The following is a 26,228-nucleotide window of genomic DNA, read 5'->3' as shown; positions in this document are numbered from 1 at the left end:
TGAAGGCAATCTCTAGCAAATCAAAGCATCATGGTCTGTCAATCATGTCCTCCCAGACTGTCAGATACTTGATCCCCTTGGAATGACACCAGAAACTAAGCCAATTGTTAAAGTCAAAGTCAATCATTTTCTGTTTCTATTGAGACATCATTCTTGGTGAAGGTAGGATGCTGCTTAAGGCTAGGGACATACCTGCCTGCAACACATATTCAGTGAGCTCAATCATGTCTCTCTTCATATAGTCAAGAGAGTTACATCTCAAGTCATTCACACCAACATGGACTATGACAGAGTCATAACAGTACCTGTTGTTGAGAAACATGAGTGCATGATTGATATGGCGGATTCCAGCACCTGACAAGCAACTTACCGTGGCTCTCTCCTTGACTAGCCTGGTGAGGGGCACATCTGTGCGTCTCACGATAGTCTCTCATATGACTAATATGTTGGGTTTGTGGCTGGGCCTTAGCAGCTATGAGACACAGGCATGTGTACTGTGTGTGTACTATGTGTGGTGCTTGGTGCTGTGGGTTGTGATATGCGTGTGGTTTTGCCTCAGAGGTCTCTTTTGTTTAGGTATGCTTTTGTTGAGAACCTCCACATATGTAGGAATGTACTGTACAGGTGTGGGCAGTGTTAGGGGTGTGGTGTTTGTGCAGACAACCTTCTCAATGCCAGATGTAATGGCTTGTGATTGAGACAGCAAGGATTCTAGGTTTTTAACGTAATTGCATCTCTCACACATTGTATTCCTAGATGGAAGAAGAAGAGGGTTGTCCCATGTACATGAGGCAGTTGCTACACTGTCTCAGGATGCCCATATAAACCAGACTAGCGGAGAAACCACAGGAAATCATCAGTCCATGGTTGTCAGAATCTGTGAAAGAGAGGTCAAGGATGGTAGAGTGGGAACTATCAGAATACACTACCTATAGGTGTGAATAGGGCTGGATAAAATCAACACAATAGTTGAAAGGGAAGGTGTCAGTTACACAGGAGTGCTGGTAAGGGAAAATATGCAACCGAGATACCTCACAATGGGTTAAAACAGCACAGCAGCAGTGCGAGACAAGCAAACAAGTGCAACACCCTGCAAGCACTGGGTTTAGCTACCAGAAAAAATGGAAGAATCTAGAAGCTCGAATTACTACCCAATTCTGCTAGCCCCTCACTTTCAACCAATCAATCGTGCTAGAGAAGGTCAGGCAGCCCTTTTACTCTCACTAACAAAGAAGAAAAGCCCCTACCAGTATAAGATGGCTGCCAGAAACAGAGGAAACAACAAGCAAAACAACCAGGCCTGGATACAGCAGGCCTCTATCCAGATTATGCTACCTGACTAGAACACACAAACCTCACAGAAAATGCACACAAAAGCACAGACAGAGTACAACAAACAAAATAAACTCTCAGTATGAAAAAGCAGTTTACAGTTAAGTAATTCAATGAAAAATGCAATTACAGTAATGAAACACTACCTAGCAATGAAAATACAGTTAACACAGTATGAAACAGTACAAAAATGCAGTGAAAAAAACTTTATAAACAGTGCAAAGTGTAGCAGATTAGCTGTATAGAACAACTATTAAGCATTAAAAAGTGTAATTCAATGAAATAAATATTATTCTGCTCTTGGGAGCTTCAGGGAATTTCTACTATGTCACAGTGATGAATCAGCACTCTTCAGCCTTTTAAAAGCAAGCCTTACTGGATAAAGCTTTGGAGATATATAGGTACAGCTTGTAAGGTTAGTATGATGGGAGGAGAAGGTGGAGGAATAATGATGTATGAAGGAGCTGGGGTTCAGGGCAGTGAGAAGAATTAGTGGAAAGAGGACTATGGACAGAAGTGATAGGGTGACTGCATTGTAGGATATGTATGGGATTGGCAGCGAGTAGTAGAAAGTGTTTGGATATGATAGTAATAGTTGGGTATTCTGATTGTGTGTGTACAGGTACAGGAAAGAGAGTGTAGTGTTAATGGGGATGTTAGAGCAGGTGTTTGTTATGATATAGGGTTTAGACAGGGGGTGTAGGGCATAGAACGGGCTGTACTGGAAATGGAAACAGGGGAGGAGGATTAGAGTAATTTGGTAGGAGAAAGCAAAGTGTGGATTGGTTGGAGGTGAATGAGGGAGGAGAAAGTGGTGTTTAAGTGTAGGAGTAGTGGGGGTGTGTGGGAATTGGGGCTAGGGAACAGAGTGAGCCCAAGCATAGAGAAGGAGAATGGAGCGGGTAGAACCAAGTTGCTTACAGCGTGGAAACAAACTATCATTACACAGTACAGTGATAAGGTAGGTTTCAGAAGTCCCAGGTAAGCAGCTGGAATGAGCTCCTATTAGCCAACATGAACTTTAGTTTCAGAGTCTTTTAGGTGGAACAAATCGGCACAAATTATGAAAAAAAAAGACCATGCTTCTGCTCTCAAGTTTTACTACATTGTGATAGAAAAGAGTTTTGGGAGGGTGAACAGTATCTAAGCAGCTATATGGGAATCATGAACTTGCAGACCCTGGCTGTGTGAGCGCCAATGTAAGAACTGTTGCACTTATAACAGTGTAAAGGTTTCCGTGATGCTACACCTACACAACATATGGAGGAAGCAATTATTTGCAGGTTTTTTCTAAATTGTTCTTGATCTCACTATCACAGGGTCAAATCCTCTAGTCACAGTTCCTGATTGAGAGCAGGGGGGGGGGGCACAGTTCAGAAAAAAAGTTAAAAAGTACAGCAAGGGAATTGGCATGCACACAGGATAGAGGGATATAATTTGCAGAAAAATAAATTCTTGCTCTTTAACAAAATATTAATTTGTTTTTAAGCTAATAAATGCTTCATCAATTAAAATTCCCCAGGATTTCTTTTTTATTCTTTACGCATGTCTTTCTTCCATTCCATATAACAATCTTATTTCTTTTTCAAAGAAACACACCATTCTGACCTGTACGAGTACAATTCTCTCACACCCCCATGATAATATTTGGCCATCATTTCAATATAGGTTTGTTTTTCCCTTGTCATTCCATTTGTCTTCATTTATTCTTTTTTATTACTTTTCCTGTATTTTATATATTCTTCTTTTCCTTTTAACTTAATCCAAACAGCCAGATGGTCTGAAAAGCCTTTATCTGTAAATCCCTCCTCTACTGTAAACCAGCTGATATTAAAAAAATCCTCTCCATTTTGTGTTTTCCTTTTCGAAAGATCCACTAACTTATTTTCCAAATATTCCATTGATCACACCTAATTAGGTCTATCTTTTTATCATTACCTTTACTTTTTTTCTTCTCAATTTACAGTTGAAATGTCCTATTATTTCTATATTAATTACTACAAAACAAAAACATTTTAACATGGTTTTCTCTTATCTTTCTTTGTTATATATGCAGATATTGCAGTTATCTATATGTATGTTCTTATCTTACGTCCATACTTACTATCATCTTACGTCCAGATTTTGGAGTGATCAAGTATAACTTTTCTGCATTTTCTTCCTGTCTTTAGCTAATTCCGCCTAAAATGCTGATTTCCTAGAGTTTCTGTGATTTAAAAAGCTTGTTTCAGCTACATATTGTACTTATTTAATTGCCTGTACTTTAACAAAGTTGTTTTTTGTGTTTAAATTACCTGTTTAACTGTTGTAGGCTACACACTCAAGTGTGATAACCATTTGTATCTGCTTTATTTTCTGAAAAAAAAATATATATTATATAATTATAATATAATTATATATTATAAAAATTATGCATATATATATATATATATATATATATATATATATATATATATATATATATACATATATATATATACTTGTTTTCGTGCCTTTCTAAGCTAGTATAGTCCAGTTTTCATGTTAGTGCTGAATTCAGGGCTGTGCTACAAAAGCTTCTGTTTTTGCCCATACCTTACTTGAATAGAAGGAAATTTCTCTGTTCACTGCGAGAGAGGGAGCTTTGAGCAGCCTATCTCTGTCCCTGGAGGAGTGGTTTCAGCTCAGAAATTAGTAGTTTATTGGCCATTTTGGGCTAATTTCTATCTCTTTCATTCTTTCATTTCCCTGCTATAAAACCTGAATTTGCAAGGTTTTGCCTGCTGGGCAGCGCCGGTTAGCTAGGGTATAACTATTCCCGGCTCCATTCAATTTTTCCCTTGGAACTAGACAAGCTTTCAATTTAAGCACTCAAACCATTTACTTCTCATTCCAGCACTTGCAAAAAACTCATAGCAAGCACCAATAAACCTTAGCGCTAGACCCTCCTATACTGCTGAGAAGTTCAAGGCTCTCTATTCGATCTTACCAGCCAATCAGTAAAACAGTTCACTGTACCTATCCAGGCATGTCCAAAGGGCAGTTTCAGGTGTACTCTCCAGTCCAACTGGTGAATCTGGGCATTTTGAAGCAATGTTACAATTGCCTCGTACACAGACAACCCTCTCCTCCTTCCACCAAACACTAACACATGTGAGAGATGCAATTTTACAGCCAAACTGGAGGCTAAGCTCGCTCAACCCAAGACTGGACAAGGCAGTCAAGAGGAGAAAGGAATTACTTGCATCACACCACCAGTCTCACACAGACCTATGAAACCAGCACTGGCAAAAAACACAAATACACGAAAACTTACTCAGAGGCTCTAAATAAAAATCTGCAAAAGCAACACAGATTTCCAAAACAGACACCCAAGCAACCTCCACCCCCCCCAACACAAACCATGAAACACATACTTCACAAAACCAGTGTGTTACACAATCACAGCCCTTAAGGCAAAATAACATGCCCAACACACTAGTAATAGGTGACTCTATAGTCAGGCACACTGATGTCCCACTCACTAGGCTGAACAAGGAGAAGGTTACTGCTAGCTGCCTGTCGGGTGCTAGGATCCATCACATAACACAAGTACTCAGGTCACTCCAGAACAAGTACAAATATGACTCTGTCATTGTCCATGTCGGTATGAATGACTTGAGCCGTACCTCCCTGGACTACATGAAGAGAGACATGGAAGAGCTCTCTGATCACGTAGCCCAGGCCGGTATGACCCTGACCCTGAGTAGCATCCTGCCCTCACCAAGAATGATACCATGGTATAGAGAAAAAAGCGATCAGTTTCAACAATTGGCTAAGCTTCTGGTGTCATTCAAAGGGGATCCAGTGTCTGTCAGCCTGGGATGACATGCTCGACAAGCCATGCTGCTTCGCTAGAGACGGCTTGCACCCATCACCCTTAGGCTTTCGAATACTGGCCAAGGCTCTTGCCACCCCCATAATGCCTTTTTAGGCAAGGCTCAAAAGACAAACCCACCGCCATAAATAGCACAAGTAACAAAAAACTGAGGGCAATGCTACTCAATGCCAGAAGTTTAAACCTCAAAAATGCACGCACTCGAGGCACTCCTCAGAATGGAGAAAAATTGATATATGTGCAGTAACAGAAACCTGGTTTAAGGCTCCAGAGAGCACCCCAGCACTACCAGGCTACAACTCGTACCATACATTTCGGCCACAAAACCTTTACCGAAATACAAAAGGCGGGGGAGTATCCATATTCATCAAGGATACCCACACCTCCAGGTTAGTGGCACAGCACGATACTTCAGAGATCATCCACGTGCAACTAACAACAGGCAAAACTGCTATTCAAATTATAGCTTGCTACAGATCACCCACCATGTCCCAGGACCCCCACTCCACATTCCTGGAAACACTGGGAAACATAAAGGCCCTACAAACACCCTGATATTGGGCAATTTCGATTACCCAAACATTAACTGGGAGAACTACAAGTACAAACTCCCTTGCCCAACATTTCCTAGAATTTATAAACTCAAACGCCCTGGATCAACTGGCCAACACCCCCACCAAAGGTGACAACATATTGGACCTGGTCATCATCAACATGGGTGACCAGTGTTCCACACCGGAGATCAACCCCTCGCTGGTTAGATCTGACCATAAACTAATCACTCTGGATATCCCCATTCCGCCACCACCCCAGGTCAAAGAAACCACCGTGAAAAACTTTTCAAAAGCAAACTTCACATTACTTAAGACCGAGGTGGGAAGTTTCAAAGCCCCCATGCTAAAGGAGAACGCTGTCCAAGCTGCAAAATCCTTTACTAATGCACTCTATAGGCACCTACAAGAATGCATGGATCATGCTATCCCAAACAAAACCAAGACTCACTCCTCCAAGAAAAGGAAACCAGACTGGTGGACCCCTGCCATAAACAAGCTATACAATTGGAGGAAACTAGTACAGAAAAAGAGTAAAATCCCAAGAAGGGAAGACATCCCTGATCAGCATCAGCAAGAAACTATGTTCCCTCATAAATTCATCCAAGGCTAACTTCGAAAGAAAAATTGCCATGGACTCCAAAGGTAACCACAAGGCATTCTTTAGCTATGTCAAGAATCTAAGTGGCAATTCTCAAATCTGCTCAGAGTTGGTGCAGAATGGCACAAAATACACTGAACCGACCAATATAGCCAACATCCTGACAGACAGGTTCAGTGCAAACTTCAACCCCCCCCCCCTCTCACCCCCAAAAGGGCTCATAACTATACCATAAGAATGTAGTGCGCCTGAAATCACAGACACTCAGGTTAAAACAGCCCTCTCCAAAGCCAAAAACACAGCATCAATGGGACCGGATGGTGTCCCAAGCTGCATCCTACACAAGCTCAAAGATGAACTAACCCCTCACCTAAACACACTGTTTAAACTCAGCCTCTCCACAGGCTATGTGCCCACAGAGTGGCACACAGCAACAGTTATTCCGCTCCACAAAGGTGGAGCCACAATGGACCCTGGGAACTATAGCCCTATAAGCCTGACTAGCTTGGTCTGCAAAGCTATGGAGTGCATCATCATGGATCTCATTAACAGAGACATAGGAAACCTCCAAATACTGGACCCTACCCAGTTCGGCTTTGTTAAGGGCAGATCATGCCTCCTAAACCTGGTGGACTTCTTTGAGACAGTTACCAAGGCTATAGACGAGGGAAAGGTGGTCTACACAGCCTACCTAGACCTCACAAAGGCCGTCAACACCATTCCCCACTCAGGTATTATAGACAAGCTTGCCAGCCTGAACATAAACCCCTACGTCACAAGATGGGTTGTCAACTGGCTCATGGGCAGAACCTACATGGTAAGAGTTGCAGGAGCTAGGTCTGACTCTAAACCGGTTACAAGTGGCATTCACCAGGGCTCAGTCCTAGGATCCCTCCTGTTTAGCATATACTTCTCAGAAGTACAGGCAAGCACAGGAGGACTATGACTGACCAAGTTTGCAGACGACTGCAAACTAGGGGCTATAACTGACTCTCCGGCTGACACAAACATCCTCCAAAAGGGTCTCACAGACAGATACCTGGTGTCAAAACCATGGTCTCAAGCTAAATGCCAAAAAGTGCACAGTCATCCTCTTTGGAAAAAAAAAGTACCCACAAACTACCACATAGGTGGTAGCCTCCTAAATACAGAAGACATAATAATGGATCTGGGGACCCAAGTAGACAGTAACCTCTCCTTGGATAATCACATTGCCAAAGTGATTAGAAAATCCTTCAATGTGGCCCACCTATTCACAAAAGGGTTTGCATCCAGATCGAAAGAGGTCATTGGGCCCCTCTACACATCACTCATCAGACCCACCATAGAGTAGGAGTACAATGCCCCATTTGGGATGTACCTTACAAGACACTTGCAACAACTGGAAAGACCACAGAAGTACCTCAACAAGAGGATCACTGGCCTCCGGCAGATGTCTTATGCAGCTCGACTGAAGTAACTCCAGCTGTACTCGGTTACATACCACCTACTCAGAGGTGATCTCTGCCTGACGTACAAGTCCATGTCCAACCCAGAATTGATGGACATGCTCCACCTAAAGAAAACCATATCCCCTCAAGCCACACGCTCCAGGGATCTAAACCTCACCACAACAATAAATAGGACGTGCTAGAGGGATAGATTCCTGTCCCAGAGACTTCCCATGCTCTGGAACAAGATTCCAATCTACATTAGGCAGAGCTCCTCGCTAACCCTCTTCAAGAGAAGCCTTGACGAGTGGATGGGAAACGGAGAGTTTACCCCAGGAATCACTTCAATGGCTCTGCTGGACAGGAGGTACAGGGAACTCATCTAAGGGGGCAGCGAAAGCCAACACATTCCAGCTAGGCTTATAAATGCCTTTGGGCAGCTAGCCTAGTACCTACCTATGAACCTATAATAGCTATCCTGCCCATTACCACTAATGTAACATCCAGTACTTTGTTTTCTTATATAAAATAGCTATCCCTGAACAAGTTTCTTTCCATGAATTCCGAATACTTTGCAATCTTTCTTCTTCTGTTAAAAAACTTGTGTCTTCCAATATAATCAAAGTCAAGATTCTTACACCTAAGCTAGGAAATGCATACCCAGAAAATGGAACTCTACCACAATGCTTAATACAGAATATTTTTTTGCGTTTACTGAAGAAGATGGCATTAATGGAGATAAAAGCCAAAGAACTAAGAATGTTTCCTAAGCCATTAGTCAATAATCCCTGGAAGAAAATTTTGACATTGATTGACACTTTACAAGTGGAATGAAATCAACTGTATCATAATGTTTAATCATTTTTCTATAAACTTGTTATTCAAATCTACTTATGTCAAGCTGAATGTAAATACTGTATATAGTTAATCTATTAATATATTTGTTAACTGTAAACAAGTATTTCTGTTTTTGTTATACATTTAAAATAAAAATTATCTGCGTAAAAGAGATTCTTACACCCAATATTAGTATTCTTCTTTCAATAGTTAGATACTTGCATCATTCCCTACCTTTCTTTTTTCTTTCATGTTGCTTCCTACAATTTTTCTTTCTTTTTCTGATGCCTTTGCCAATTGAGTTTTTCTTTTCTTTCACTATGCTCCAGCTTACGTCATCATTTATTTCTGATGCTCCTTCTTTCCCTTTTTTTTTGTAATACCCTTCCTTTTCTCTCCCTATTTTTTCACGAATTTCATTTTTTTTTTGCTGATTTATTTGTTCCTGTTCTTTCAGTGCACTGTGAACCTCTTTCGATAGTTCTATTGTAGAACGTTTTAACTCGCATTTCTTTAAATCATGTCCGGTTTCCCTACAAATATATTTTCTTTGTTACAGTTACTAACCAAATGGTCAGTTTTCCACACAAAAACAAGTCTTTGGTTGCCCACAGTATTTAACCATAACCTTATCTCCTTTAACATTTATAACACCAGGAGGGTGTACGTACTTTTGAAATGCCCAAAACTTTATATATATATATATATATATATATATATATATATATATATATATATATATATATATATGTGTGTTTTGTTTCTCTACAGAATGCTTTTAAGCACATAAAAGCTCCAAGGAGCACAGCTTTCTTTTTTTCATATTCCCCCAAGAATTTTTCCATCATGTGTCCCGTCTCAAATATAATGTCACAAAAGGCTCATTAATTTATATGAATAAAACCTCTTACCTCCAATGCTTTTGTTCCCAGGGATACTATTACTTCGTCCCATACCTTATATCTGTCCATTTCTTATTCTTATTTACTGGAGATCTGCACTGTGAAGCTTTTCTTCCATTTTGCTGTCACTTCATACTTTTTCTTCTTTTCCTTCTTCTCTTCCTACCTTCACTGTCTCTACACACAATTCTTCTTGGATGCTACATTTTCTTGTATATTTTCTGCTTCTTCCTTCTGTATCATGTCCCTGCCACATTCTGGTTCGCTAGCATCCTCTAAGTCCATAAGTAACTCACCCTCAACCCTCCCAAATGGAGGGCTGTGACAACACATTCATGTGTTCTCTTTCCCTCTTCCTAATAAATTTTGCTGAAAGATATCCTCAATCCATGGAAGGCTCGATTGCCACCCCAACACAAATTTAAGCACATCCCGTGAAGGCTCAGCTGCCATACCTTCCTTCGTTTGCAGCAAGCCACTCCCTTTTTCCTCTTCTAAAGGCTCAAATGCCTTTGCTCCCATTTTACTTACTAGTACCTCTGTAGAAGGCTCGCCCACCTTCCCTTTTCTTCCGATTTCCTTATCAGCATTTTTATGAAGACTCTGAAGCCTTCTCTACACTAAACTTTAAGCCTTCATGAATTGAAGGTGACTATCTCATCTCTCCCTGCTTCTCTGGGCCACTACTGCACCCGGAACAGAAGCAGGAAGTGGTCTCAATGAACAGGTCAAACTTACACACAAACCACGAGTAGGGGAAGTCCCCTAATGCCCTGGCCAAATTTCCCCTAGCTGTATAAATACCAAGCACAAACAAATTAAAAAACTACTAATCCACACACAAATCATGATTACAAGTGGTAACAGCTAATACCACGATTTATTAAAGCAAACTTTTTAGAGCTCAAAAATAACTACATAACAATTAATACACTTAAATAGCCCCTGACTATGTAATATAACATCAACAAACCTATTAGAATGTTAGCACAATTAAGATACATTGTAGATATTAAAATACTTGTTGCCAAACCATTGTTACTCATCACACATATATTTCACAATACACTCAAAATATATACATTTAAAATTACTATCTTATGTTTGATACTCTTAATTTTAATAGGCAGGAAATAGATGGTGTTTCATTTAAGCCTGGTGGTAATGTAGTGTTTAACCCTATTTGCCAGCATAGTTCTAGCCTTTCTAACATTACCTTCAAAGGACCACCTCTTGGATTGTGTGTTATTTTTTTCTATTATAAAAAACTTAAACCCAGAAGTTGGATGTAAACAGAAGTGCTTGTACAGTGCATTAGTTTGTTTGTTTGTGTCTTTTGGCTTTTCCTGGTTAGGGGTCGCCACAGCGGAACTCCGGTCCGCTAATGATTGGTAGTTGATTTTTACGTGCCGAGTTACCAGCCCTGACGCACAACCTTCAACTAAGGTACGGCCATTCACGTATGTCTCCACGCAGAACATGCTCTAGCGGAGAATAGATCCGGACAGCGTCTTACTATGAGACAACAACATTTCTAATTTTATAAAGATGTTTCCATATTCGATCTCTTAATCTACGCTCAGTTTTACCGACAGTGCGTGCTGGACAAAACACGGCAAATAGCCAGATAGACAACCCCTTGTGTGTTACAATTGTTACCTACCAGATAGCTAACATTTTAGATAGTACTGTTAAAATATCTGCCCTACTTTAATATAATGGCAATATTTGCAACTTCTACATTTTGTAAACGTGCTGGACAAAACACGGCAAATAGCCAGATAGACAACCCCTTGTGTGTTACAATTGTTACCTACCAGATAGCTAACATTTTAGATAGTACTGTTAAAATATCTGCCCTACTTTAATATAATGGCAATATTTGCAACTTCTACATTTTGTAAATTACTGTCATAGCACTATTTGTACATCTTATTTGTTCAAATACATTTTTAAAATGCTTAGCTTTTTTGAATATAATTATTGGTCTTTCACCTAACTGGCAGTAATTGTCTGCCAATTATTTACATTATTAATATTCACACTATCTATAAAGTATGTAGTAATGAATTCCAGATCATAACATACAATTGGTTATTGAGGGCATTTATCTCATTACGACATTGACAAATCTCTGTGTTCTCACAAACTCTCTCGTCTTGATTTGAACTTGTTAATTTACATATTCCATAATTTAATCGTGTATAAAGAGCATTTTATCCTTTTCCAATAACTTCATCCATAGCTAAATTAATGAGAGCCTAGGGATAAGCCCTCTTTAACAGCATCTCTCTTAATACCTGGCATTCTTTCATAAAATCATTAAATGCTGCAACAATACGTGTGGCCCTCACCCTCTGTCCTTTTACTACAGCATGTTTTAGATAAAAAGGATGACAACTTGAGTAGGACAAGAATGACTATGAATATGTGGGTTTCTGATATATTTGTGAGATTACATTATTGGTATGGTCCAAAACATCTAAATAAGATATTGTGTACTATAAGTAAATTGTAATAATGATGTAGTGCAATTTATGTAATCTATAAATTTAGTTTTTTTTTTTCTGGGGGGGGGGGGGTGGATGCCCACATTATAAAAATGTTATCCAGGTATCAGATATAGAAACTCCAGGAGGGAAAAAAATTCAGTATTAAATATACATTTATTCTATATTGGCATAAAGTGGTCCACATTCAGCACCCATGGCAATCCTTTTTCTTGTTGAAAACGTCCTTCAAAATATATAAAATTATAATTAAGGACTAGTTCCATTAATTGACCATAAAAGTTTATTTTTTGGGGGGGGGGGGGTACATCCATCCTTGATGTCAAAAATTCTAAACAAAACATTCAATGCCTATACTGTGGGGAATGGAAGTAAAAAGATATTTCACATCTACTGTTCAAAACACTATTTTATCTATATCGGTGACTTCATAAGAATATGCCAAGAATCTTTACATAGCTAGTCCATCTGCTGAATTTGAGTCTTTAAATGTTAAATCAAGAAATTTAGCTACGCTACAAGTCTTTGAAGCTCTTGCATCGACAATTGATGTAAAAGGGGGCTCATTACTGCTTTTAATCTTGATGAGTGGATGGGAAATAGATAATTCCCCCTGGGGATCACTCCAGTGGCTCTGCTCGAAAGAGGCACTGGGAACTAAGGTTGGGTGGCACGATGCCAGGGTAATTCTATTGGCTAGGCTTGTTAAGGCTCCTGGGCCATTAGCCTAGTACACACCTATGAATCTTGGGCACTCTGAACAATGTAGAAATAAATTAATGATCGATATATAAATGTTTGTATTCATCCACATTTATTTGTCCCTGCACGGGCATATTGCGTAATAGAACATCAATCTTTTCTATGACACATTAGTTTTATTCAATGATGCTTTGCTATAAGCTTCATCAAAAAAAAAAAATATTAAACATAATTTGTATATAATCAAACTGATAGATAATTACAATCCAACCCCTTATCTGGTCTCGTACACCTCAAGTTACCATAACTCTGTAATTTCTGAATAAGTTTCTTTTCCAAAACATATAAATTGTACCAAGTTGTAACTGGCTGATGTTTCAACATACATCTTACATCTATCTCACAAACTTGTTCAAAGGTTTGCAAAATAGGGTGGGGGGGGTTGTATATGCTAGACGTACGTAAAGTTTGATGAATATCAGGGACATGGTCACCCATTAATATTTTTAGATTAAATTTCCTAACAAACATATTTAGCCCACTGAGTATACAAGCAATATTTGACCTCTTAGCTGGTACAAAGGAGAACCCTTTACAAAAAAAGTTCAGCATGTGCCCAATTCACATCAAAAGAGCTGAAATTATATACAGTCAAGTTACTGGATTCATTAGTAATAAGGGTATAAGTTTTTATATTTTCCACTGTTAAGCTGGCAATTTAAATCACACATTAGTTCCTTGTGCATTGTTGGCATCTCTGATTGTTGTTGATATAATTGGAATTGGTTTGAGCTGGCCATGGGTGAGTCCATGTTTTGTTCATAGGTAGGTACTAGGCTATCAGCCCTGGGGCCTATACAAGCCCAGCCAAAAAGGTACCCTGGCTTTTACCACCCAAGAAAAGTATTTTCCTGTGCCACTGTCGAGCAGAGCCACAGAGGTGATCCCCGGAATGAATTTCCTTTTTCCCATCCAATGATCAAAGATTTTTCTTGAAGAGTGCTAATGAGGAGCTTTGTTTGATATAGATAGGTGTTTTTTTCCAGAGTATGGGAAGTCTCTAGGACAGGAATCTATCCCTCCGGCATGTTCTGTTTTTTTTTGTGGTGACAAGGTTTAGGTCCCTAGAGCGTGTAGCTCGGAGGGACTGGGATTTCTTTAAGTTGAGCATGTCCAGCAGCTCTGCTTTTGACATAGCTTTGTTATGTTAGGCAGAGATCACCTCGGAGTAGGCGATATGCAATGGAGTAAAGCTGGAGTTTTTTGAAACGGTCTGTGTAGGGCATCTGTTTGAGGCTGGTAATCCTCTTTGTGAGGTATTTCTGTGGCCTTTCCAGTTGTTGTAGATGTCTTGTGAGGTACATACCAAAAGGGGCGTTGTACTCTATAATGGGTCTAATGAGTGATGAGTAGAGGGGAACAATGACCTCTTTTTTCCTGGATGAGAAACCTTTTGTGATGAGGTGTGCCACGTAGAATGATTTCCTGATTACTGTGGCGATGTGATTATCAAAGGAGAGACTACTGTCCACCTGTGTTCCCAAGGTCTCTTATCACACTTTCGGTGTTAAGTATACTACTGCCTATGTTGTAGATCATGGGTACAGAGTTTTTACCAAAGGGGATGACAATGCACATTTTAGCATTGAGCTTGAGGCCGTGGCTTTGACACCAGGCATCTGTCTCAGTGAGGCCCTTTTGTAGGATGTCCACATCATTAGGAGTTTCGAATATGGCTCCTAGTTTGCAGTCATCTGCGAACTTCATTAGCCAAAGATCTTCTGTGTTAGCCTGTACTTCAGAGAACCCAGGACTGAACCCTGTGGTACTCCACTTGTCACTGGTCTGAAGTCGGATTTGGAGTCTGCTACTTTCACAGTGTGGGTTCTGTCAGTGAGCCAGTTGGCAACCCATCTTGTGACATACGGATTTATACCTAGTTTAGTGAGTTTATCTATAATTACAGAGTGGGGGATGGTGTCGAAAGCCTTGGCAAGATCTAGACAGTCTGTGTGAACCACATTACCCTTGTCTACAGCTTTGGTGACTGCTTCAAAGAAGTCCATCAGGTTTAGGAGACATGATCTGCCTTTTACAAACCCGAACTGAGTGGGATCCAGAGTTTGGAGATTACCAATGTCTTTGTTTATAAGTTCCATGGCCTTGCAGACCAGGCTCGTCAGGCTAATGGGGCGGTAGTTTCACGGGGTCCGTGGTGGCTCCCCCCTTGTGGAGTGGGATAACCGTTGCTGTGCGCCGCAGGCACAAAGCCTGAGGTGAGGCTATGACTGAACATGGTACTTAGGTGGGGTGCCAGTTCGTTCTGTAGTTCGTGTAGAACACAGCCTGGGATGTTGTCTGGTCCCATGGATGCTATTGTGTTCTTGGCTTTGGAGAGTGTAGTTTTTACCTGTGCAGCCGTGATTACAGGAACGTTGCATTCTTCCGGTATAGAGATGGGCTCCTTAGGGGGTGAGAGGGAGGTAAAGTTAGCACTGAACCTATCTGCCAGGATGTTAGCAATATCAGTTGGGTCTGTATATTTAGTGCCATTGTGCTGTAACTCAGAGCAGATCCAAGTGTTGCCATTGAGATTCTTGACATAGCTATAGAATGCTTTGTAGTGGTCTTTAGAATCAGTGACAATTTTGTTTTCATAACTAGCTTTGGAGGATTTTATCAGGGATCACAGCTTCTTACTGAGGCTGACCAGGGAGCTCCTCCACTCGTGGGATTTTACTCTCTTTTGCAAGAGTTTCTTCCTTCTGTTGTAGTATTTTTATGGCAGGGGACCACCAAATTGGCTTCCTTTTTTTTTTTTGGAGGATAGCATCTTGGTTCTGTTTGGGATAGCACGATCCATGCACTCATGCAAGTGCTTATAAAGTGCAATTGTGTAGGATTCAGTAGTCGTAACTGTACTGTCCATCTGCACGTGTCATGAAGTTCACCACTTCTGTCTTAAGAAGCATGAAGTTGGCTTTGGAGAAATTTTTTACCATGGTTTCCTTAATGGGGGTGGAGGCAGGATGTGGATATCTAGGTTAATTAGCTTATGGTCGGATCGGACCAATGAGGCGTTGACTTCAGGTGTGGAACACCGGTCACTCATATTGGTAATGACTAGATCTAGGATATTGTTGCCCCTGGTGGGGGTGTAGATAAGTTGATCCAGGGCATTGGAGTTTATGAATTCTAGAAAGCATTGGGTGAAGAAGTTGGTACATGAGCAGTTTTCCCAGTTAATGGTGGGGTAGTTGAAATCGCCCATTATTAGGGTGTTTGGTTGAACCCTAATATTTTCCAGTACATCAAGAAAAGAGGAGTGGGAATCCTGGGGCATGGTGGATGATCTGTAGCAAGCTACAATTTGGATTGCAGTTTTGCGCAGAGTTAGTTGCACTTGGATAACCTCGACTGCATTATTCTGAGCAACTAGCCTGGAGGTGTGGATATCCTTAATGAATATGGACACACCTCCACCTTTGGTGTTCCAGTCCAGGTTACATGGCTGAAAAGTGTGGTATGAGTTATAGCCTGGTAGTGCAGGGGTGCTCTCTGGAGCCTTGAACCAGATCTCAGTCACTGCACAGATATTGATGTTCTCTATTTTAAGGAGTGCCTCGAGTGAGTGCATTTTGAGATTTAGACTTCTAGCATTGAGTAGCATCACCCTCAGGTTTTGACCTTGCCTAAAAAAGGCATTATAGGAGCGGCAAGAACCTTAGCCAGTATCCGGAATCCCAGGGGTGACAGTTGCAGGCCATCTCTGGCAAAGCATCGTGGTCTGTCGACCATGTCATGCCAGGCCAGGCAGTTCATTATTCTATAATTGTTCTTCCTGTTCCTCAGCCGGTCTGTCATAAAGAGGGATATTCAGTAGCAGGTAATGCATTGTCATTACTGATTTCTTTAGGTTGTGAAAAATTAAAACTATTGGGCTTCGCTGGTTGTTTATTAGATGTTATATTGTGCTTATGATATATCCCTGGAGGTACAGGGCAAGCTTGACCATTCAAATAAATCAACCCGGTCATGTTCAAACCTTTGAACGTTCCTCTCCTTAATGTTACTGCACTCACGTTCAACATGTTGATGAGTAGTGATGTTTTGGCAAGAAGTATTTTAATTAATATATACAATATAGCTTTAAAAAAGTGTATTAATTGTTATGTAGTTATTTCTGTTGAAGTCCAGCGAGAGAAACAATGTACGAAAAAGTTTGTTTTAATAAATTGTGGTATTAGCTGTTTCTATTTGGGTTCATGATTTGTGTTTGAATTAGTATAAATACCACTTTTGGGTCTCCCTGGAAAGAGGTCTAGTGAGACTAACCTGTTTAACAAAGGATAAATATTGAAATAAAAGAAATAGGGAATCACAGCACACAGTAACAGGTTACAAAGCAACAGCACACAGTAACAGGTTACAAAGCAATAAATATAACCTTTTATACAAATAATGGAAATTGGGAACACACTATAATATAAAAGCAGATTTCTGTCATAGAATATTGTAAAAGAAAGCACATCAGCAATCTGGGCTCAGGTAAAGGTGGGAAATATCCAATAATTTAGCCACAACAAAGTTCAGTTAGCAAGGCCACAAGTTCACTGAAAGAGTGATGGATAAAATAGGCCTGCTTGAGGAACGCACCTCTCAAATGTACCTCATTTGGGATCTTAAAAAGTCCATGTTCCTCGAAGTTCCACACTGAAAGGGTCTGTCACACATTCAGTGTTAGGAACTTTTAAGTGAAATCTATGGTAAATAGAAATGAATTGTATTAATTCATTAAAAGATCTTCTTTATAAGTAAAAGCCGAACATTTTAACCAGCCTATGACCTTCTTAGTTGAAGTTGCTATTAAGCCATTAGAATGTGTTCCACCATTATGAGGGGTAGTGTTCCTCACTTCAGAGATGGAAGGTTGAGAGCTATGTTGAAGAAGTAAAGATCAAACCACCATGTGTGACGATTGGGGAGAGACAGGTGAAGGCTGCCAGCCTAGTCAAATAGAATTTAATATATAATTCTATCAACTGTATAAATAAATGTAAAATACAGGCTTGCGTTTTTAAATGTAAGAAAACACTATGAAATGTGGAACTGCAAAATATGTGACAACATTGCACTCTACTGGCCCAGTGAAGCATGCTGTATCCTTTCATGTTAGAATTCGGCCCGAGGGCGGCTGGATAAAGATTTCATGCCCTTGTTTTAAGGCTAAAGTTTATAACTAGACGTTAGATGTAGAAGGTGCTTTTATTGCTTTAGTTTCTGTTAGCATATACATGTGAAATGTCTTGTATCATTGTAAGTTTCTGAGGAGGTGTTAGATTGCTAAATAATACAGCTTGTGGCCTGAGAACTCAGACAAGGTATTAAGATGATGCAATATGAATATTGGGAAAACCTAAGTGTCAAAAATGATGTAATTTTGGGAGGGCCTTAGAGACATGTTTGTTAGCAATGTTTAAATACTATTTCTCACAAGAGACCAGAGCGCATTTTGATCTGGACATCTAACTTTTCAGCACTCTGCTTATGCTCACATTTAGGTTTTTAGCACTATATCTTGTAGGAATAGTTACAGCTAGTAAAGATTAATTAGGTATTTTTCTTTGAAACCAGACCTGTCCTACAGTATTATTTTAAGCTTCTGTGTGATCTGTGAACTCTTGGATATCTCTGTGGTGTAGTAAGTTTTGTCTTGTGTTTTAATTATTTATTATTAAATATTTTTAAAACCTTCTACCTGTGGCTGCTTTGTGTAGAGATGAAGTATGCTTTAGAGTACATTATATATTTATAGAGTTTACTGTCTAAGCCCTTCCAATAAGCCTTAGACTGTATAGTCACATTACCATTGAATATTAATACTGCACAGTAATAAGTGAACACCCTTTTAAGGGCCTTTTAGTAGCTGATACTATTAACTGGGTGGTGGCAGTAATTACTACCATATAAGTCTGGGTAAAGGGGCACAGCTGGAGAATCTGTGTCAGCCTTTCCCAGGAGTGTCTGTGAAGTATATAAATACTTATCTCAAAGCATGTGTGTGTTGTGTCAGCGACATGGGCAGGGACACAAAGTGCTGGTTGGACAGAGAGGGTACTGGAGGTCCTAGCTTGCCCAGTTAGGCTGACACCTGGACCCTATAGCTGTGCCAGTGGGGAGTCTTATTGGGGACCTGATGAGCACGGGAGGAGCCAGCCCCAGACTGACTGTGATCTCTGTGTGCACTTAAGGAAATTGTACTTTCCTAGAGGAGGAAAGGATAACTAATACACAAAGTAGACAACCTTCCTGGTTTAGTGGTGAGGATTGAGGCTCCCTGACTGTTGGACCAGGGCACGGTCGTCACAAGTGTTTGGCAGTGGTGGGATCTACCTCACATACTAACTGGCTTGTAGTGGTGTGGGAAGAGTGAATTCCTGTAGTTTATGTACAGTGATCTCAAGTGTTTTGTACTCTAAAACAGCCTCGTAGTGTATACCAAGAGTTCAGATCACAATTGTTTATTTTATTGTTAGCTTAGTGTTAGTCAAGGTGAGCAGGCAGCATGTCAGCAGAAGAGTATGGAAAGCTGACAAGGAGCCAGCTGGCGGAGGTGTGCCAGGCTAGGGGGCTGGTGCATGGAAACCTGACTAAGGCAGACCTGATTGCAGCCTTGGTTATAGCTGCTTCAGAAAACAGCAGCCTGGAGGATAATCAGACTGACAGTGGAGATACAATATTCTTGGAGAATGGACAGCTTAACCTTTCTGCAGTGTACTTAAAAATCCAGCTGGAGCTAAAGAGACTTGAGTTGGAGGCCAGGCACATGGAACTGGAAGCAGCCAGGAGAATGAGGAGCCTAGAAGCTGAAGAACAGGAACGGCAGAGAAAGCATGAGATGGAAATGCTGACTTTCGCCAGATTCATGGAGGTAATGGGGAAGGGAGTAACCGGACCCCAGAAGCAAAAAAGGTCAGTAAATTTCTTCCACAGTTTAAAAAAGGGAAATAATTTTGATAGCTTCATTCATATGTTTGAGCGGGTATGTAAACAGTATGAAGTTGACCAAAGGCTCTGGGTACGGTTCCTGACCCCCTTACTCCATGGTAAAGCTGTGTCTTTAGCAAAAATGCATGACACTGACTGTTTTGATTATACTGCTGTAAAAATACATTGGTTCGAATGTTTTAAGCTAACACCTGAAATGTGCAGAAAAAAGATTTGTGAGCGTAGACGCAAGACAGATGAAAATGTATGTGACTATGTTGTTGAACTGAGCACTTATATTCACAGCTGGGTGAATGGAGGTCAGGTCACCACTTCTGAAGGGCTGGCAGACCTTTTGGTAAGGGAACAAGCCCTTAGCACTTTGCCTGAGGACATAAGAATCTGGTTAGCTGACAGACAGTGTGCTACTTAGTGGAGTTGGGGAAGAAGGGAGACCTATACCTTGCAAGCAGGGAAGCCCTGCACAGGAAAGGGACCCCCAGTACTGCTCACTGGACTAAAGGAACTCATGGTGGGCAGCACAGACTGCCCCAACAGAATCCACCGGTAGCAGGGGAAGCCACTAGTCCAGGTACACATCCAGGAGCTAGAGCTAAATGTTTTGAATGCAACCAGTGGGGCCATGTGGCATACATGTGTCCATGGAGGCAAGGTGGGGAACCAAAGGTGAAACAGCCAGTACGTGGTAAAGACAAAATGCCAATAGTGGGTTGTCTTGAGACAACAGGTGTATGGAACTACCATCCTGCAGATGTCCTGAGAGGGAAGGATTTGGATGAGGCAGTACTATGTACTTGTGCAGTTAAGAGCAGTGAGGCTAAGAGACAAGCCTGTGGGTCTGGTAGCCTGGGGGAGACCCAGACAGACTGCATACTTGCAGCCAGGACTGCTGAGGTGGTTACTTCAGGGAGTGAGCTACGCTGTAGCAGTGAGATGGAATGTGAGCCACAGCTGCTTGTGGGTACTGATGTTCCCTTGGACAGGGTAACTGCAAAAGGTGGAGGTGAGTAGTAGTACCCAGGCTGACAGTGAGGTACCGCTGTCAGAGGATGCCAGACTTCCAGTGGAAGGGGAGCTGGGAAGGGTTAAAAGGAGAGACTTGAGACAGGCTCAGCTCTCAGACCCTACATTGCAAGGCCTGAGACAGACAGCTAGGGAGGCACCTGATTCAAGGGAAGGGGGAATCTGTATACTGGAACAAAGGGTAACTGTGCAGACAGTGGACCCCTGAGGGAGGGCTAGAAGATGAGAGAGTACAGCAGTTGGTAGTGCCTACAGCTTACTGTCTGGCGCTTCTAGCCATAGCCCATGATATTCCCTTTGCAGGTCATATGGGCATAAAATGTACAAAGAGGTGTATTATGCAAAATTTATATTGGCCTGGAATTTCCAGAGATGTAACAGGGTACTGCAGGACCTGTGAGCAGTGCCAAAAGGTAGGCAAGGCAGGAGACAATGTGAGAGCTCCTTTGATGCCTTTGTCTGTGACTGAGGAGCCATTTCGGAGGGTAGCTATGGATACTGTGGGTCCTCTGAGTACCCAAAGTTCCACAGGCAAAAAGTATATCCTAGTGATTGTAGATTATGCTACACGATACCCTGAGGCAGTGGCTTTGTCCTCCATTGAGGCCGAGAAGGTGGCAAATGCTTTGCTAGAGATTTTCAGCAGGGTGGGTTTCCCAAAGGGAATACTGCCTGACAGAGGTGCCAATTTTATGTCAGACCTGCTGGCTTGTCCCTAGCATCCCCAGACTAATGGTTTTGTTGAGAGGTTAAACTCTACAATCAAGTCCATGCTACGGGCATTTGCAGATCAGTTTAAGAGGTAGTAGGACAAATGTTTGCGTCATCTGTTTGCTTATAGAGAGGTTCCCCCGGAATCCACAGGTTTTTCACCCTTTGAGTTGCTGTATGGGCATAGGGTGAGGGGTCCTCCACATTTAATTCAAGATGAGTGGGAAGGTGAGTGCGAGTCTCACAAGGAGTCTGTTGTGACATATGTCCTGAACCTCAGGACAAGGCTCAGGGAACTCATGGGCCTGGCCCAGGAGAACCTGGCAGAAGTCCAACGATGTGGTACGACAGGAATGCTCGAGCTAGAGAGTATGCTTTAGGGCAGCAGGTGATGGTTCTCATTCCTGTCAGACACAACAAAGCAGCTTGGGAGGGACCCTACAAGGTGGTAAGAAAGGTATGTGATGTTAACTACATGGTGAAAGTGCTAGGCAGACGGTAGAGGCACAAAATGTACCATGTTAACATGATGAAACCTTACCATGATAGGGAGGCCCTTGTGCTGAGCATTTGCAGTGGATTGCAGGAGGAGTCAGAGAGACCTTGGGAGTGATCTCCTCAGTGAGGCTCGGGCTGACACCTCGGTGGAAGGGGTAGCAATGTCCCAGCAACTATCTCCTACCCAGGTTCGAGAAATCCGAGCAGTGTTGCAGGAATTGGGAAACCAAGGAGCACCCACCTGGTGCAGTAAACAGGACCCCAAAGGCCTATTAGGCAGGCCCCTTATAGGGTGCCTAAGAGAGTCAGACTCTGAGGGAAGAGGTACAAGAGATGTTGGAACTGGGGGTGATTCAAGAGTCCAACAGTCCCTGGGCCTCACCAGTGGTGTTGGTGCCAAAGATGGATGGCAGCAACATGTTGAGTGTGGATTACAGGAAATTAAATAGTCACACAGAGTCGGATGCTTACCCCATGCCTAGGACAGATGAGGCCCTAGAGCAGCTGGGTGGGGCTAAGTATCTTACAACCACTGATCTTTCCAAGGCTTACTGGCAGGAGCCCTTGACTCCCAGTGCTAGAGAGAAGTCAGCCTTTGTGACTCCTTTTGGCTTGTATGAGTTCACAAAGATGCCCTTTGGGATGAAGAATGCCCCAGCGACTTTCCAGAGGCTGGTAGATCATATCTTAGAAGGAGCAGGAGGGTTTGCCCTTGCTTACATGGATGATATTGCTAACTACGGCCATTCCTGGCAAGAGCACCTTCAGCATGTCAGGGAGGTGCTGGGCAGACTACAGAGGGCAGGGTTGACCATTAAGCCGAGCAAATGTCAGGTGTGTATGGCAGAGGTCTCCTACCTAAGACATAGAGTGGGGAATGGTAAGATAAGGCCAGAACCTGCCAGAGTGGAAGCTATTCAGGCATGGCATACACCTGTTACCAAAAAGCAGGTGAGGGCATTCTCAGGGACAGCAGGGTACTACAGAAAGTTTGTTCCCAATTATTAGTACCATAGCTGCTCCCCTCACAGACCTGTCAAGGAAGAACAGGCCAGATAAGGTAGTGTGGACCCCAGCACGTGAACAGGCATTTCAGAAGCTTAAGGAAGCTTTGGGAGGACCCCCTGTGTTAGCCAGTCCAGACTACAGCAAAGACTTTGTTGTGCAGGTGGATGCTTCAAACTATGGGGTGGGAGCTGTACATAGCCAGATTTCTTCAGAGGGAGAAGAGCACCCAGTGGTTTACCTCAGTCGTAGGCTCCACCCCAGGGAGGAATGCTATGCAGTGGTAGAAAAGGAATGTCTAGCCATAGTGTGGGCACTACAAAAAACTTCAGCCTTACCTGTATGGAAGAAAATTCATTGTGATGACAGATCACAACCCTCTAACATGGTTAAACAGAGCCAGTCAGCAAAATGCCAAGTTGCTAAGATGGAGTCTGGGGTTGCAAGCATACATGTCACTACAGCACCGCAGTGGGTGTGGCAATGCCAATGCAGATGGGCTCTCAAGACAGGGAATGGGGTGAGGTACACCCAGATAGACCTGACACTCTCAAGCGATTGTTTTAAGGCTAAAGTTTATGACTAGAAGTTAGATGTGGAAGGTGCTTTTATTGCTTTAGTTTCTGTTAGCATATACATGTGAAATGTCTTTTATCCCAAGTTTCTGAGGAGGTGTTAGATTGCGAAATAATGCAGTTTGTGGCTCGAGAACTCAGACCAGGTGTTAAGGTGATGCAATATGAATACTGGGAAAACCCAAGTGTCAAAAGTGATGTAATTTGGGGAGGGCATTAGAGACATGTTTGTTAGTAATGTTTAAATACTATTTCTCACAAGAGACCTGACAGCATTTTGATCTGGACATCTAACTCATCAGCACTCTGCTTATGCTCACATGTAAGTTTTTAGCACTGTGATATCTTGTAGGAATAGTTAAAGCTAGTAAAGACTAATTAGGTATTCTTCTTTGAAACCAAACCTGTCCTACTATATTATTTTCAGTTTCTGTGTGATCTGTGAACTCTTGGATATCTCTGTGGTGTAGTAGTTTTGTCTTGTGTTTTAATTATTTATTATTAAATATTTTTAAAACCTTCTACCTGTGGCTAAGTTCATTATATATTTATAGAGAGTTTACTGTCTAAGACCTTCCAATAAGCCTTAGACTGTATAGTCACATTACCATTGGATATTAATATTGCACAGTAATAATTGGACACCCTTTTAAGGGCCTTTTAGTAGCTGATATTATTAACTGGGTGGTGGCAGTAATTACTAACGTATAGTATGGGTAAAGGAGCACAGCTGGAGAATCTTTGTCAGCCTTTCCCAGGAGTGTTTGTAAAGTGTATAAATACTTATCTCAAAGTGTGTGTGTTATGTCAGCTACTTGGGCAGGGACATGAAGTGCTGGTTGGACAGAGAGGTTACTGGAGGTCCTAGCTTGCCCAGTTAGGCTGAGACCTGGACCCTATAGCTGTGCCAGTGGGGAGTCTTATTGGGGACCTGGTGAGCAAGGGAGCAGCCAGCCCCAGACTGACTGTGATCTCTGTGTGCACTTAAGGGAAATTGTCCTTTTATTATGTGTATTAGTTATCCTTTCCTCCTCTAGGAGATGACCTCCCTGGTGTTAGTGGTGAGGATTGAGGCTCCTTGATTGCTGGGCCAGGGCATGGTTGTCACACCATACATGAAAAAAAAAAGCAATGAAGTAGAACCAATTCAGACTTTGCAAGCTGAAATGTAGAGATGACTAGCGCTGGGGCACTTAACTCTCCAATTCAGGTGACAAACCTTTATTCATTCCCATCTATGAATCTTCACTATAATTTATTTTACCGACCACAACATAAAATTAGTACAGGTATCAATATACTGGGTCAAATGTTCAGCAATATTTGTATTTTGATCATACACTCCCTCATACATCCCTTTAAGACAGGGGATGTCATTGGGCACATCATACCGTGACAGGATAACAGATGAAATGCAACCCATGGGATGTGCACTTTTGCATCCACAAGCACACTTTCATTGCTTGACATCCCTTTAGACTATCACAGGATGACAAAGTGATGACCAGCCTCTCAACTCTCTTCAGAAGTAATGTGGATTCATACAAACCAGGCTTCATCTCTGGCTGGTCTTCCACGACCTGGAAATGGTTAATGAACCCAATGTGCCAGCATGGGATGGATCCTCACCTGTATATCAAAGAACTGGCTTAATGAATGCTTAAATTTTAACATGCAAAATGTTATAGGAAAGGAGTAGATATTTTATTACCTGTCCTTGTTAAGTTTCTTGTCTTCTGTCAGACAGGCCATGATGGCCATCCGATACATATGGTCCGCCACACTCTCTGGTTTCTCTACTTTTCTATAAACCCAGCCAGTACGAGGTAACCTCTGAAAACAGACAGCAAGTAAAAAATTCAGGATATAATACAGCAGTGTAGCCCTTTTACAGACCTGTCTTGGCAGAACAATGACTTAAGGCCATTACAAAAAGTTAGCAAAAACAAAAAAAATTAACATACCCACCTTAGCCTTTTAAAAACAAATAGCACTTTTGCCTTTAAACAGTAAAGCTTGTTCAAGCAAGCATTTAGTAGCCTTCTGTTACTTAGCACCAGAACCCCAGATTCTGTGACAATATCCCCCTCTTCTTCTTCAAAAAAAAAAAAAAAAACATAATCTTGGGTTTCTCTCTCAATCTCAACCCACCTTACATATCTTTTGTGTTTTCACAAAGCTGAATTGAGGAGTATCCAATGATACAAGGTCACCTATATAACTATTAGTTCAGCTATGACACATTACATGGCTTTTTAAAGTATTTGCTACTTACTTTTTTGTCTTTGCTACTTACTTTTTTGTCTTTGCTAACAGAGAAAGTCTGACTTGGATAGAAATGCCCTTTTTCAGTCGGGACTGGGAGAAAAGCTCCACAATTGCATTCATAAGTTACAACTTGTGTCTTGGATTGCTATAATTCCGGATACTAGCTAAGACTCTTGCCACCCCTATAGTGCCTTTTTTAGGCAAGGTTTGAATGGCAAATTCATCACCGTAACAGGTACAAGGAAGCAAAATCTTCAGAAGTCTAAACCTAAAAATGCATTCACTCGAGGCACTCCTTAAAATGGAGAACATTGACATCTATGCAGTGACGGAGACCTGGTTCAAGGCTCCAGAGAGCACCCCTGCATAACCAGGCTATAATTCATACCACACATTTCGGCCACCTAACCTGGACCAAA

General features: G+C 41.6%; 1 protein-coding gene across 1 annotated transcript in view; it reads right to left on the bottom strand.

Moving 5' to 3' along the window:
• HDDC2 (HD domain containing 2) overlaps positions 1-26,228 on the bottom strand; it is a 274,425-nt gene that overhangs the window by 222,495 nt on the left and 25,702 nt on the right. The window contains exon 2 of the mRNA XM_044082206.1: positions 25,253-25,374. Within this exon, the coding sequence (XP_043938141.1) occupies positions 25,253-25,374 (122 nt within the window). The remainder of the gene's footprint in view (positions 1-25,252; positions 25,375-26,228) is intronic.

This window comes from Protopterus annectens, chromosome 1.part1, assembly GCF_019279795.1.
Source record: "Protopterus annectens isolate FY-2018-M chromosome 1.part1, PAN1.0, whole genome shotgun sequence".
Taxonomy (NCBI): Eukaryota; Metazoa; Chordata; order Ceratodontiformes; family Protopteridae; genus Protopterus; species Protopterus annectens.
The sequence above is the reverse complement of the archived record's forward strand: the minus strand, read 5'-3'. Positions and strand labels throughout refer to the sequence as shown.